General features: G+C 35.2%; 1 protein-coding gene across 2 annotated transcripts in view; it reads left to right on the forward strand.

Annotated features, from left to right (window-relative positions):
• LOC106059720 (leucine-rich PPR motif-containing protein, mitochondrial-like) overlaps positions 1-14,744 on the forward strand; it is a 57,188-nt gene that overhangs the window by 26,335 nt on the left and 16,109 nt on the right. For both annotated transcript variants that reach the window (XM_056024654.1, XM_056024656.1), the window contains exons 12-21: positions 29-66; positions 2,632-2,701; positions 3,009-3,142; positions 3,824-3,902; positions 4,079-4,182; positions 4,728-4,865; positions 5,041-5,109; positions 5,344-5,385; positions 8,630-8,779; positions 13,867-14,006. In XM_056024654.1, coding sequence (XP_055880629.1) covers positions 29-66; positions 2,632-2,701; positions 3,009-3,142; positions 3,824-3,902; positions 4,079-4,182; positions 4,728-4,865; positions 5,041-5,109; positions 5,344-5,385; positions 8,630-8,779; positions 13,867-14,006 — 964 coding nt within the window. The remainder of the gene's footprint in view (positions 1-28; positions 67-2,631; positions 2,702-3,008; positions 3,143-3,823; positions 3,903-4,078; positions 4,183-4,727; positions 4,866-5,040; positions 5,110-5,343; positions 5,386-8,629; positions 8,780-13,866; positions 14,007-14,744) is intronic.

The raw sequence follows: 14,744 nt of genomic DNA on the forward strand, positions 1-14,744 counted from the left end.
TTTTTAACTTTTTTTTTGATGATTTCAGATTTAGCTCTACAGTTAGTAGAGTTGATGCATGCCAAGGTATGTAGTATTACAGTTAGTAGAGTTAATGCATGCCAAGGTATGTAGTATTACAGTTAGTACAGTTGATGCATGCCTAGGTATGTAGTATTACAGTTAGTACAGTTGATGCATGCCTAGGTATGTAGTATTACAGTTAGTAGAGTTGATGCATGCCTAGGTATGTAGTAATACAGTTAGTACAGTTGATGCATGCCTAGGTATGTAGTATTACAGTTAGTAGAGTTGATGCATGCCTAGGTATGTAGTAATACAGTTAGTACAGTTGATGCATGTCTAGGTATATAGTATTACAGTTAGTACAGTTGATGCATGTCTAGGTATATAGTATTACAGTTAGTACAGTTGATGCATGCCTAGGTATATAGTATTACAGTTAGTAGAGTTGATGCATGCCTAGGTATATAGTATTACAGTTAGTACAGTTGATGCATGCCTAGGTATATAGTATTACAGTTAGTACAGTTGATGCATGTCTAGGTATATAGTATTACAGTTAGTACAGTTGATGCATGCTAAGGTTTGTAGTATTACAGTTAGTAGATTTGATGCATGTCTAGGTATGTAGTATTATAGTTAGTACAGTTGATGCATGCCTAGGTATATAGTATTACAGTTAGTACAGTTGATGCATGCCTAGGTATATAGTATTATAGTTAGTACAGTTGATGCATGCTAAGGTTTGTAGTATTACAGTTAGTAGAGTTGATGCATGTCTAGGTATATAGTATTACAGTTAGTACAGTTGATGCATGCTAAGGTTTGTAGTATTACAGTTAGTACAGTTGATGCATGCCTAGGTATATAGTATTACAGTTAGTACAGTTGATGCATGCCTAGGTATGTAGTATTACAGTTAGTAGAGTTGATGCATGCCTAGGTATGTAGTATTACAGTTAGTAGATTTGATGCATGTCTAGGTATATAGTATTACAGTTAGTACAGTTGATGCATGCTAAGGTTTGTAGTATTACAGTTAGTACAGTTGATGCATGCCTAGGTATGTAGTATTACAGTTAGTAGACTTGATGCATGTCTAGGTATGTAGTATTACAGTTAGTAGACTTGATGCATGTCTAGGTTTGTAGTATTACAGTTAGTACAGTTGATGCATGCCTAGGTATGTAGTATTACAGTTAGTAGATTTGATGCATGTCTAGGTATATAATATTACAGTTAGTACAGTTGATGCATGCCTAAGTATATAGTATTACAGTTAGTACAGTTGATGCATGCCTAGGTATATAGTATTACAGTTAGTACAGTTGATGCATGCCAAGGTATGTAGTATTACAGTTAGTAGAGTTAATGCATGCCAAGGTATGTAGTATTACAGTTAGTACAGTTGATGCATGCAAAGGTTTGTAGTATTACAGTTAGTACAGTTGATGCATGCAAAGGTTTGTAGTATTACAGTTAGTACAGTTGATGCAGGCCAAGGTATATAGTATTACAGTTAATACAGTTGATGCATGCCTAGGTATGTAGTATTACAGTTAGTAGATTTGATGCATGTCTAGGTATGTAGTATTACAGTTAGTAGATTTGATGTATGTCTAGGTATATAGTATTACAGCTAGTACAGTTGATGCATGCCTAGGTATGTAGTATTACAGTTAGTAGATTTGATGTATGTCTAGGTATATAGTATTACAGTTAGAAGAGTTGATGCATGCCTAGGTATGTAGTATTACACTTAGTACAGTTGATGCATGCCAAGGTATTGTCAGGTGGGTTTAGTCGCTTAAGTAGGGTATGATATGATGGTCCCGTATCCCCAGCCTGAACAGAGTAACACAAGAACCTAAAGATAATGGCATGTAAAATACGAACATCGAATAACAGTTATTCAACTGAACAGTTAGTGAATAACAACAGTTATCAATATGAACAATATTTAATAATAATTAATTATAAGTTATCAACATATTTACATTATACATCACTATCATTGAAGTCATCATTGAATTAATAATTAGTCTAATATAACGCCAATAAGTTTCCACAACACACCTTCACGCTCACACTCCATCTCGGCGCCCAACGTAACCTCAACTCCCTACACCTCAACGACAAGAGCTACTGCAAAACTCCAAAGGCGGAAAGGCGACACACTTTCTCATAGCCCAAAGCCTAACACCCTGAAACGAAAAGAAACCCTAGATCTAGCGATGCCGCTACAAGAAAGAACTTTTCAATAGCGACACCCGTACCGAAAGATCAGCCTACTTAATAAAACTATGTACTTACGTATCCTTACAAGGGGAAAACAAACAACCAGCTACCTAGCTCACAAAAGAATCTCTCTCTCTCTCTTGCGGGAACTAAGGATGACGTAAACACACACACAATATTCTAGGCAACAAAACGCACTTAAAAGAAACTACTTCCTATACGCTAAAACACCAATATAAAACGCAAAGAAAACTTCACGCGCGCACGACAGGTATGTAGTATTACAGTTAGTAGAGTTGATGCATGCCTAGGTTTGTCTCTGTAGCTCAAACATATTTACATTTTGTTTAAATTTTGAAAATTAATATATAATTTTTTATTTTTTTTTAGAATCATCCTATTAGACCTGTATATATTGTTCCAGCCATTTGTAACTATAGGAACAATAACAATATAACAGGTGATTTTTTAGTTTTATTGTTACACAATAATAATTGGCTTTTGTAGATAGAAAAGAAATGGTGGTGGTGTTGTGTATAGAAATGAAATGAAGTTGTTTATAGAAATGTGTAAGCATATACTTGTATGTGTAAAAGTCTCTTCCCAGGCCCTGCTAATTATAAGACAGATGCTAAGAGTTAGTCATGTTTTCTAAAATACAGCCTACTACTTGGCTAATTTGGTGGTTTTATCCGGCACCTCTTAATGAGCCCAACATTTAAGGAGATAGATGTGTGTTGAAACGTTGTCTGGTCTTTCCCTACTAGGTGTCTACAAGGCTGTTAAAATGTTGATAGATAAAACCAGTGGGCAGGACAAAGAAGAACAGCTTCTTCATTGTTGCTATCCAGCTCTTTTGGCATTGAAACAAACAAAAGAAGATATTTTATCAGCGTTTAAGGTAAATAATTTTGTGTTATATCCATTTTAACCTATATCACTTTTTGATTCATTTTCTTTTATATCTGGTGATTGCATTGCAGGGGGTTAACATATCAGTAAAGACCATTCATAATATTTAGTTGTAGAGGCCTAGCCTACCAGTTTGGAACATTTAGTTGTGGGGGCCTAGCTTACCAGTTTGGAACATTTAGTTGTAGAGACCTAGCTTACCAGTTTGGAACATTTAGTTATAGAGACCTATTTGTTTTGTTGACTGCAATGCTTGTGTTAATCAGTATAAGAAATTGTCTGGGTTTAGTTTTTCTGAGGTGACAGTTATCAAAGGATATTTTTTAAGGGCTTTCTTTAAATTTGTAATGCTACCTGTCCATTGCATGGCTGTCGAAAATATTTTTTCGTACAAATTTTTTATTACTATTGTTAAAATTCTGCCTTGCACACAGATATTCTAAGTGCAGAAAGTGCACTCTAGCTCATGCACTGTTAGAGAATAGAAGAAAGTTAACATTAGAAAAAAACATGAGTACCCCTAAGTCATGGGTTATGTTTGTGAGTCATAGGTTATGTTTGGGATGTCTTGTAAAAAAAAATACCTGTCCTCGTTGAGTTGCTCTCCTTAAATTTATAACAATATTTTTAAAAAACTTTTCTAAAAAAAGAAATTATTTTTTGTTTGCAGGGTGATGATAAACTCTGGAATACAGTCTTCTTTTGTTCTGATATTATGAACAGTGGCTACACACAGGCTTTAAATAATGGTCAGCCTGAGCGCATTAACATCTAGCTAACATTGCTACTACCTACAGTATTGGTTAACATGCATGACTAAATTGATCTAGGAACATGCATAGGACGTAATCATCTTCGTTTTTTAAAGTAACATCTGTATTTTATAAGATAAGATAAAGAGTGTGTTCCCTTTTGTATTTTGCAGCCAAAACCAAAGAGGACATGTTGTGGTTGCCTTCAATACTGGAACATGCTCTGAATAGAGCCAAACAAAACTTTTTAGCCACTGAGTTGGAATCTAGTGCCTCTGTAAGTCATTCCGTTGTCTTAAATATTAGCTGCATTTCATCCCAGAGCTTCATTCCCTTTATAGGAGAGTTCAAAAATAATCATGAGTTTGTGTTGCTGTTTGGCTTACCCTGCAGACTAGTCAGGATATTGCTTACAGCTTGATGCTAGAATAACTGGGACCTCATAGTAACTACATAATCTGAGCAAATTAAATGTGATAGTGAATTTTTTTTTGTATATATATCTCTCTATATATATGAACTGACTTGTATTAACCTAGTGCATAAAAGTATGTATGCCTTGTTTTAAAAAACAAAAGACAAATGTTGTTGTTTTTTTGAGGACCATAAATAGTCATCACACATATCTCAGTATGATGATAGTAATTTTTAAAAAAATATCATTTTGAATATTCATTTAGAAGTTGAGCCTAATATAAGCTTCATACAAAATATTAATAGCAATTGTAAAGCTAGTCCATTGTCATAGTTTTATGTATTGTAAACATATCTGGCAATCTAGTCATTGATTTCAAAATGCTAATGTTATGGTTTCTGTACCAGGTGTTAAGCCTCATCAGTCAGTTGCCTGAAGCTAACAAGGAAGGCATGAGACTACTGGCTGGGGATCTCTTGTTTTATTTGATCATGAAGAAAGATTGGATCAGTACGGAAACATTCACACAGCTTCTAACTGACAAAGTTGGTTTTCTTACTTTTCTTCTTCTTTAGAATGCAATTGAAAACTGGATGTGAACATATGACCTTGTTGAACTTGTTCATCAGACGTGGTACACTTATGTACTAGTAATGTTAGTCTGTTCTAGTGTGTCATTATAAGAGTTAGTTACATAGCCTTGTGATTTACATTTTTCAGAACCTCAAAGTAAACAATGGATTTCAAAATATGAGGTCCTATGCTGACATGCCAGTAAGCCTAAAAGAAGTAAGTCTTTGAAAGTATCAAGTTTGAGAAGAGAGTTTTAGCCAGACATAGTAAAGTAGGACCAATACCTACACAAAATGGCTGCTTAGTTCTTATGCATTTCTTTGTTTCAAAAGGCTTCAGTTGATTACTTGACAATGTTTTTAAACCATAAAATATTTACTTAGATTTTAATTATGCTCCTGTAGATCACAGGAAAATGTTTTTTTGATTTTTTTGCTTTTTTAATTCCAGAAGTTGATTAGAATCTCTGCTAGACGTGATTTCAAAGTTAGGGTAAGTGTCTCTAATCCTGTTTGAATGCCCCTCCCTAATCCACCTTAGGCAGACCCTACTTCCACTACAGCCCAACATAACCAACACCCTGTACGTCAGTGCTGAACAGCTGAAGAAAAACAGCACACTTTTTTTCCTTGGCACAGTCTGCAAAAGAGCTGACAGCTCAGCAGCAATAAAGCTGGCTAGAAGAAGAAGAAGAAGTGTCTCTACCATATGTATTGGGATTAGTTGCTGTTACTGCAATTCATGTAATCCATTTTTTGAATCCACTGCAAGATGACTACATTTATATTCTCTGCATTTCTTATTGAACATTGTCAACGTGCTGGATTCCATTTTGAATTATAAGTCAGATGACCTTTCTGTCTTTTAATTTCATCATTCATCACAGCATCAACTCATTCTTCTGGATTGTTTTTTTTTTTAGTGCTATTTCTTGAGGGAGGGTTTATTTTCAAGTTATTTGGCATTTAGTCATTTATGTGTGTGTTTATGTATATTGTTTGTGTGTGTTTGTTTACTTGTAGTCTCCCCTGTTCTACTGTTCAGTATGTTCAAGTGTTCACATGTTTTTCTCAAGTATGTTATTAGTGTGTCTCCTGCTAGTTTTTTTAGATTTTTTAAGTTGCAATGACCATTTGACTGACCCAGGCTCAACAGGCTCAATAATTCCTTTTTCTGTTAGCAGTTCTAACTCAGACTTTACTTTAGCCTGCATAGCTAAAGGTACACGACCAGATGGACATCTAACTGGTGTTATGTCAGGATTCTAAGTGTACAACACCAGGTAGATCACCCTGCTGATCATCAAGTACATCCGAGAACTGTTCAAATATATTTGTCGATATCCTTGATAGAGGCTTAACAACTTTTTCAACCTTATCAACACTTTCAAAAGTTTGGTAGTTCAATGTAATTAGTCACATTTTTTTTTTACATTTTCTTCTCTAACAGGGGAGTTAAGTCATCATTCACAACCACGAAATCAACAGGATATCTCTTGTTAGTTCTTGGATTTTGTACTATGAGTTGTAACCTTTCCAATAGGTATGAGTGTGCTACCATCATACACCACATGTAACTTGCTTTGAGTGGGACAGATTTGTGCAGTCTTTATAAGCTTCTTAGGGATAACATTAATGCTGGCTCCTGAGCCATGCAGGACACAGCTCTTTTTTAAATGGGTGATTTTGTCCACAAAATGTACATTTGCGCTGTTTACTGTTATGAGCAGCATTTTGTTGTAGAATACTTTTGCAAGAAACAGCGAAGCTGGTGATGCATCAGATGTACCTGTCTCTAGTACCTTTAGTTGCAAGTCAGCAGCTTCATTTGCCTTGCAGATTTCTATACATTGAGCATTAGATTATGATCTTGTAAGAGTTTTCTTTGTCCTTGTGTCTTTGATGCCAACTACCATTCAGTCTCTTATTAATGACTCTTCCATATGGTCGCAAAAATGGCACGTTTTAGCCGGTGTTTGTAGAGCTAGTAAGTAATCCTTGGCAGTTTCTTGCGGCTTCCATTGTCTGTTAAAAACATATTTCATAAGTTTCATTCTTTAGACCTATAAAATGCATATCAAATGCACATATTATATCTTGAACATTGTGCTTTGGTTCAAAAGTGATACTGTTGTATACTCTGGGCCGACAGTGTGCAAGAACAGTGCTTTGGCATACTCTTCATCTATATCGTTTATTCTCTGTATAGTGCAGTAGTTCAGCCACATTTGCTTGAAAAGATTTCACTCTTCACACCCTTTCTTCACATTTAAAGGAGGTGGAGGGTTAATTCTTGATTTAAAGTGATTAGTTTTACTTACAGTATCCATTTTAGAACTTTTAAAAAAGCTGCCACCATATGGACTCATGTTGTGGATCCTCAGAAACACAGAAAAGCACTGAAAGAAAACCAGAGGAGATCAGCGATTTACTACAACTCCCATGCTAAAGATTTACCCCCCTTGCTAGGGTGAAGAGGTGAAACAAAGGTCAAGGTCACATGACCATGAGCGCCGGCAAAAGGGAGTTAAAAACTCATCAGTTACAACAACAATCATATGAAGTTCAATCGGGCAGAGGAGTTTATCTCCAAAATAGAATTCACTTACCAAGAATCCCATCACCTGCTGATACGAATTCACCTATACCACCAGGTATGACCGAGCCTGCTAATCCTGCACCTGTGGATGCACCCAGCACAGATGAAAGTATGGCTCAGAATCCTGAGAGCCATATACAAGACCAGTCACATAGGTCGACAACCTATACAACCAGGCCAGGTCAGGTCCAATCCACAAGAACTAGTGACTATGCATATGACTAACCTTAAACACCGGAGAACGTTACATTTATTTGTGTGTTTATGTATGTTGTGTGTGTGTGTTTGTTTACTTGTAGTCTCCCCTGTTCTACTGTTGAGTATGTTCAAGTGTTCACATGTTTTTCTCAAGTATGTTATTAGTGTGTATTAAAGTCTCCTGTCAGTTTTTCACTTTCTTGTCATGTCAATAACATGGAGTTGTAACTTTAACAGCAGTGTTGGTATTACATCATAATTGATAATATAACACAGATTTAATGTATGATTCACCATTTCACAACTTGAGTTGCCTGGATTCGCCGGCAAGGACTGATTTTGGCTTGTTTCATTTATACATGCACCACTAGTTTCTAAATAACTATTTATACCTTTACATGTTCTGACCTAATACAGTGATAGTGAAGCTATTTTTAGCTGTTTATTTGGTATCTGCAGCATGTTGGAACATATTTAGGCTAATGTGTAGGGTTTAATTGAATATGATTTTAATGGTTTAATGTTTCAGCTGTAGATAAGGAAATAATGATTGCGGTAAGTAAGTTAGAGCCACTTGAGGTTGATAGTAATGAAAGTGAAGAAAAAATCTATGCTTGATATACGTATTTATGTTAGATCTAGTCAAACTGGAGAATAGAATAGTTTTGAGCTCTGTAGACCTAATAATGACTTGATGCTAACCCCTAGGTATATTTTTCTCTGTTATAAAAAGAAGAGTTTTATGAGTTTTTGTCAGTGAATTTAGTCAAAACATTGATTTTTTAAAAATAATTCATTGATACAGAGCTATATCCCTTCTCTTAGGCATGGGTAGATAGTTTCTGACAACTGCTTAGTGGTTAATCTCTTTATTGTCTCTATCACCCCCAGTTACTATCTTGAGTAGTATCATCAATGCGTGTCTCTGTGTGTCTTACAGCCAGATCAGAGAGCTCAAGATGAGGCAGTCATTGACAGAGTGATGAAAGGGGATCTTCCATCAAGGCAACCAAACAAAACTGATCCATCTTTGACAAAACCAAATTTTATGAAACTTCTCTCCTCATTAAATGATTCCTTTAGAAAGAAGGTGAGTACAGTCTTTAAACAGTGATGAGAATTTTCCCAAAATTTCTGATTTTCTAACAAAAAAATCTGAAATTTTTCCTAACATTTAAAAAAAAAATGATTTTTTTTTTCATTTTTTTAATGAAATAAAGTCCGATTTTTATTATTTTCCATTTTTGGAAGAATGCAAAATAAGATTTTGATTTATATTGAACATGCGCACATCCGGTCTTTTGACACAGTTAAAGTTCTATTTTTAGAAAAATCTTGTGTTATTGTATTGTCTTATACTATAGACTGGATCTAAGTCGAGTCCTCTAGATCTAGGTCTAGAGTGGTTTGAATCAGTTTGGACAGATAGTTTCTTTAATTTGAATACTTTTGATCTAGATTATCTAGATCTAGAGCGTCTAGACTTCAATTTCATTTGGGTGCTTGCCAGTTTTTGAAAAATATCGGAGTTGAGAGTATCATTAGGCTATGCCCGGCCGCTTAGGGCTTTGTGTTGTCAGGCTTTGAATTTTTACTCTTTTGTTACAATGGCCCCTAGATTTTTCTAATTTGAACCCTGCTTGCCGACTTCCATGAGTTCAAATGTAGTCAATTAGATTTAGACATCTAGATCTATTATAAGATCTAGATCTAGTAGGCCCACCAGTCATATATATTGACTATATAAAATATAGATGTAGGCCTACTTTACATGATTATTTTGAGTTACTGAGTATAAGTCTGATCTGATATCCGTCACTCTGATAGAATCTATATATATAATTCTCTTCTTCCCTAATCAGGTCAAACAAGAAGTAAAGGGAAGGTCACTCTCTTATTTCTGCGGATAGTCACCCCACGAAAAAAACAAGAGGGGGGGGGACACGTTTTCACAGCTCGCTATGGATGGCTGCGCGCTGGACTGTCAAACCCTGCCCGCATGTAAATTGCAGGGTGGACTTAACATTTTACAAACAAACATTTTACAAACTCTAAATAGCAAGGCCGGACTTAAGCATTGTGAGGCCCTATTGGAAACGGATTTCGCGGGACCAAGTTTGGGTAGGGAAGTGGATAATAAGTCAAATTTAAGAGTTTGTATTAGAAAATAAATTCGTCTTTGCATTTTATTCATTCTTTACTATGTACAGAATTACTTTACGAACCTTGTGTATAGCAAAGTCATACAGTATATCATAATAATTCTGTTTCATACATAGAATTACCAAATGTTTCAATCTATCTTTGAGAAATGTTGACCTCCTGGTAAATCGACATGAGGGCGCGGGAAATCTGTTTTATGTTAAAAATGGTTTAATTTAATAATTTATACACCTTGAACTAGCGCGGGTCCTATGAAAGTGCGGATCCTTTGAAAGTGGGGGCCCACTGCGGTCGCATAGGTTGCAGTGGCCTAAGACCGGCTATGCAAAATAGCGGCGTATGCCTCATGGCTCAAGAGTTTGGACACCAAGTAATGGAAAGATTTCACAAGGGGATTTTCTGGGCCCATTGACTGAGCTCGCTACGGATGGCTGCACGCTGGACTGTCAAGCCCTGCCCGCTCCCTTCCCATGCGGGAGGTTTGGACTTAAACTTAAGCATTGTGGGGCCCTATTCGAAACAGATTTCGCGAGGCCAAGTTTGGGTTGGGAAGTGGACAATAAGTCAAATTTAAGAGTTTGTATTAGAAAATAAATTCGTCTATGCATTTTATTCATTCTTTACTATGTACAGAATTACTTTACGAGTCTTGCGTGTAGCAAAGTCATACAGTATAACATAATAATTCTGTTTCCTACATAGATCACGCTCAATAGCAAGAATTACCAAATGTTTCAATCTATCTTTGAGAATTGTTGACCTCAAGTAATTCTTCATTAGTTTGAGGCGCGAGAAGCTTCTTTCACCAGATTACACAATTACGGCTGAGGCTTGATGCCGCGCGTAAGATTGGCGTTTTCCATATTGAATGACACCCCAAAATGACAATTTTTGTCTACGTATTTCCGTATATTTTAAGGACTTATTTGTATATTTTGCGATTTTGGGAGATTTCCAGGAGCTCCTGGTAAATCGACAGGAGGGTGCGGGAAATCTCTTTTAAGTTATAAAATGGTTTAATTTAATAATTTCTACACCTTGAATTAGAGCGGGCCCTATGAAAGTGCGGGGCCTACTGCGGTCGCATAGGTTGCAGGCGCCTAAGCCGGCCCTACAAAATAGCGGCGTATGCTACGCCGCCGGTCGACTAGTGTAAATTATAATAGATCTAGATCTAGTAATATATTGGATCTAAATCTAGACTACTAGTAATATATTGGATCTAGAGTCACTAGAGATCTAGATCCAAGTTATTAGATTTAAGTAGATCTAGATTATAGATAGATCTAGATCTATAGTGAGAAATATATAGTAAAAGTTTTTTCTATATCTAACTAATAACTATCATTACTAATACTTTAAAAGCCCAGTGGCAGTGTAGTAAAAGCCCTAGTGGCAGTGTAGTAAAGACAACTTGTATCAGCATGAAAAAGAGTCACATTAGAAATCCTCAATATATGCAGTTTTATTGCTTGACATTCTTTTTCTCTAAGCATTGCTCCTCCTCTAGTTGTTCTCGCTTGCCTTGCAGAGATTCAGCAGCTTTCTCTCAATAGCTTTTCAAAGCATTCTTTGGTGGGCTTCGTGTACAAAGTTTAATTAAAGGTTTCTCCTGTACAAAATTTAATAATCAGTGAAACAAACAGAAATGTAGCTCATACTTTTGTAATTATTATGTAATACAACATTAATTTTAAAAAAATTAGGAACATCTTTTTTTAAGTCGCAGCGACAGGCCAGTTCAAAAACGGGGGTGTGCAAAATTTCCTAAAATTTTTTCAAAGTCTGTTCCTATCACTGCTTTAACTCATTGAGTGCGGTGTTATTTTGTAAAAAAAAATGCTACTTTTTTTAGTAAAACTTTTTTTTCTTCTGAATATGACTAAAACAAATATTTGTAATTTTAAGTACCAATGAAGCTATAGTAACATTTTTGGTATCAAATTAAAGGTAAATGAATGGAGAGTTTGAAAATGTAAACAACATTTAAATATAAGATACAAACAATAATGTAAATAATATCACATTATAACAAACAAAATGGATGCCAGCCTTAGTACTTGTGAGACCTAAATCTAGATTTTCATCTTTGCATTACTGTTGAAACAGCATATTAGAATACTTACAGTTTTATCAAAAAGAATAGTCATAAAACAGTCAATAAAAGATGATGAATTACTGATTATATTATTATTTTTACCTGGCTTTCTAGTCAGCCAAAAAGGGAATGTTATTGCACTTTTTATGACTACCAATAGCAATAGATACCAGCACAAAATCTATCAATCAAATGTACTGAAATATTATGTACATGTGAATCAATGGGATTTAGATCTATATTTCTCTTACTTTTAATTGCCTAAGACATCTTTGATTCTAATACCACACCAGCGCAAGATATAGGCTAGCAACAGATCCAAGCGTAGATCTCAAAATAGACGAAGGAGAACACCAATTCTAATTCAGTTTACCTAAGATCTAGACCTAGATTTTCATTATTACTGTTCATTTGTGATAAATAATGAATGTAGAATAATTTTTTATTTCACTTTTATTTACCAGTATTTATTTTACTTACACGTCAGATTGCAATATGAACAAATTGAAAGCCTTGGCGATGATGATTTTTACAAATAAACAATACTAAAAACATGCTAACAAAATAATAAGCAAAAAATGCCTAGCATGGATAATTATTGGATGTAGATCTACCATTTCTGTTGTTTTCAATTATATACATTAGTCTTAGTCACCTTAGATCTAGAGATCTAGCTAGATGTAGAGATAAAGGCTTAGATCTAGAATCTAGTCAATCTTGATCTACATTCCAGACTTAGCCTTTGCCACCCTTGGTGGATCTGGATTTAAATAGTAAATACTAATAATATCCAAATCTGTTGCTAAATCTATACCTACTGTATCTATCTAAATCTTCATTATCACTTATATCACTATTATAGAAATTCTAAGAAATATTATAAAGTTTCTTCTCTTTTCTAGTAAACATTGTGGGTGTGTCTTGGACTAGCCTAGCCATAACTTTGATTTTTTGCAGATAAACAATAGAATGCCCACAGTGGATGATTATTGGATGAAGATCTACTATTTCTGTTCTTTTTATTTGTTCTAGGCTTAGATCTAGAGACAGTAGCTTAGGTCTAGTCAATCTCGATCCACACTTTACACCTTATGACAATACTAGTTCTAGATCTAAATACTATATATATATTATATAATAAATACAACTTATTATTTATAATAAATTATTCTACACTAAATCTAAACTTACTGGATCTAATCTCGATCAAAATCACTATTTATTAGTGATAAATTATAGAATAATTATAAAGTTTCTTCAGTTGTAAACATTGTGGGTGTGTCTTGGACTACTGTAGCCATGGCGACATTTTTTACAAATCAAAAATCGTTTAAAAAAAATTTCAAATAAAGTCTAAATAAGGCTAAAAGCTTGTTATTGCTATGTAAACATAGGATGAAGAACTCTTTTATTGAGAGAAAATAGTTCTAGCATTGTTAGTTAAAAATTTAGATTAAAAAACGCAATGAAACTAAGGTAGGGTACAAGCGTCTTTCCCAGAGACGTTCCATGCATTTAGGGTAGTCAGACCGTCTCTAGGAAAGACGCTCCGCACCCAATGAGTTAAAGTTGGGCACCTAAATTGGCTCTGAATAGCAACAAATTTCTAAGATAGCATTGAAAATAAAATCAAGATTTGCTTTTGGCGCTGTAAATGTTTCTTTTATACATCACCAAAATGTTCTTCTATTTCTTAATTCATGTACATGCAGTGATATTATAGTAGTTATATCATATTAACCTTCACACATCCCATTCTCTTTTAAACCTTTGGGGCCCACATATGATCTGTTGATCATCTTTCTCCATTCCTCGCTGTCTTTTGCCTTGAAAATTATGATGTTACACATGACACCTAAATTTTATGATGTTATAGATTATTATCTGTTACACTTTTCTTTTTTAAATTCTTTTAGGATTTGGATTCTTTGAAACAAGGGCATAGAGAATTACAGGCGAATGGATTTATAATGAAAGCCTCCTACTTCAACAGCTATCTCCTGAAACTCGTCCAATTGGGAGACAGTGAGACTGCGTTCTCTCTCTTCCAAGAACTGTAAGTACATTATGTTAGACAATGGCTCATGAGAGTAACATTATATTATACATAAAATTGTCTCCTACACAATGTAACACTTCCTCCGATAATTAAATTGCTTGTGGCACACGTGTCGGCAAATCTCTCTCCATTGTCATTTATCTTACCTAGTCCCTGCTGTCCCATGATATCCTTATATCCTCTGTTAATACTGCCAATCTTGTTCTTTGGTCTGATACTAAACAGTCTGTTGTGGAAGTCATCTTTTTCCCTCAGTTATCTCTTGTTGGGGCTTAGCACTGGATTATGTCCATGTTAATCCTCTTTTTCTTTGAATTGAAGGTGGCTGTTTTAAACCTTGGTCAGGCTCCTCAACCCAAGTAATGCACTCTGTGCCAACGAGGACAGCTTCAGAGCTACTTTCTACTACTTTCGTCCTTCTGCATGTGTCCTGAGAATAGTATGAGGTCCATCTTCACCCAGGTCCACAATGTCTTTTGGTTTGCTGTTAAGTGTTTTTGTAACTGGAAGTTTTGTAACTATTCTTATGCCAACCTCCTTCTTTTCCAGGCAGGCATGGGACTGTCCTTGACAGAGTTTTTTTAACTATGGTTAGAGTCCGAACAGTTTGTTTATCAAGATGAGATATAAGAGCTATAAGCAAATATAAGAGCTCTGGCGGAATATCCAGCCTTATTCAGCTCCGGATGAATATCAATGCAAGATAGTTGGCCAGATAGTAAAAAGTACACCATA

This window comes from Biomphalaria glabrata, chromosome 3, assembly GCF_947242115.1.
Source record: "Biomphalaria glabrata chromosome 3, xgBioGlab47.1, whole genome shotgun sequence".
NCBI lineage: Eukaryota > Metazoa > Mollusca > Gastropoda > Planorbidae > Biomphalaria > Biomphalaria glabrata.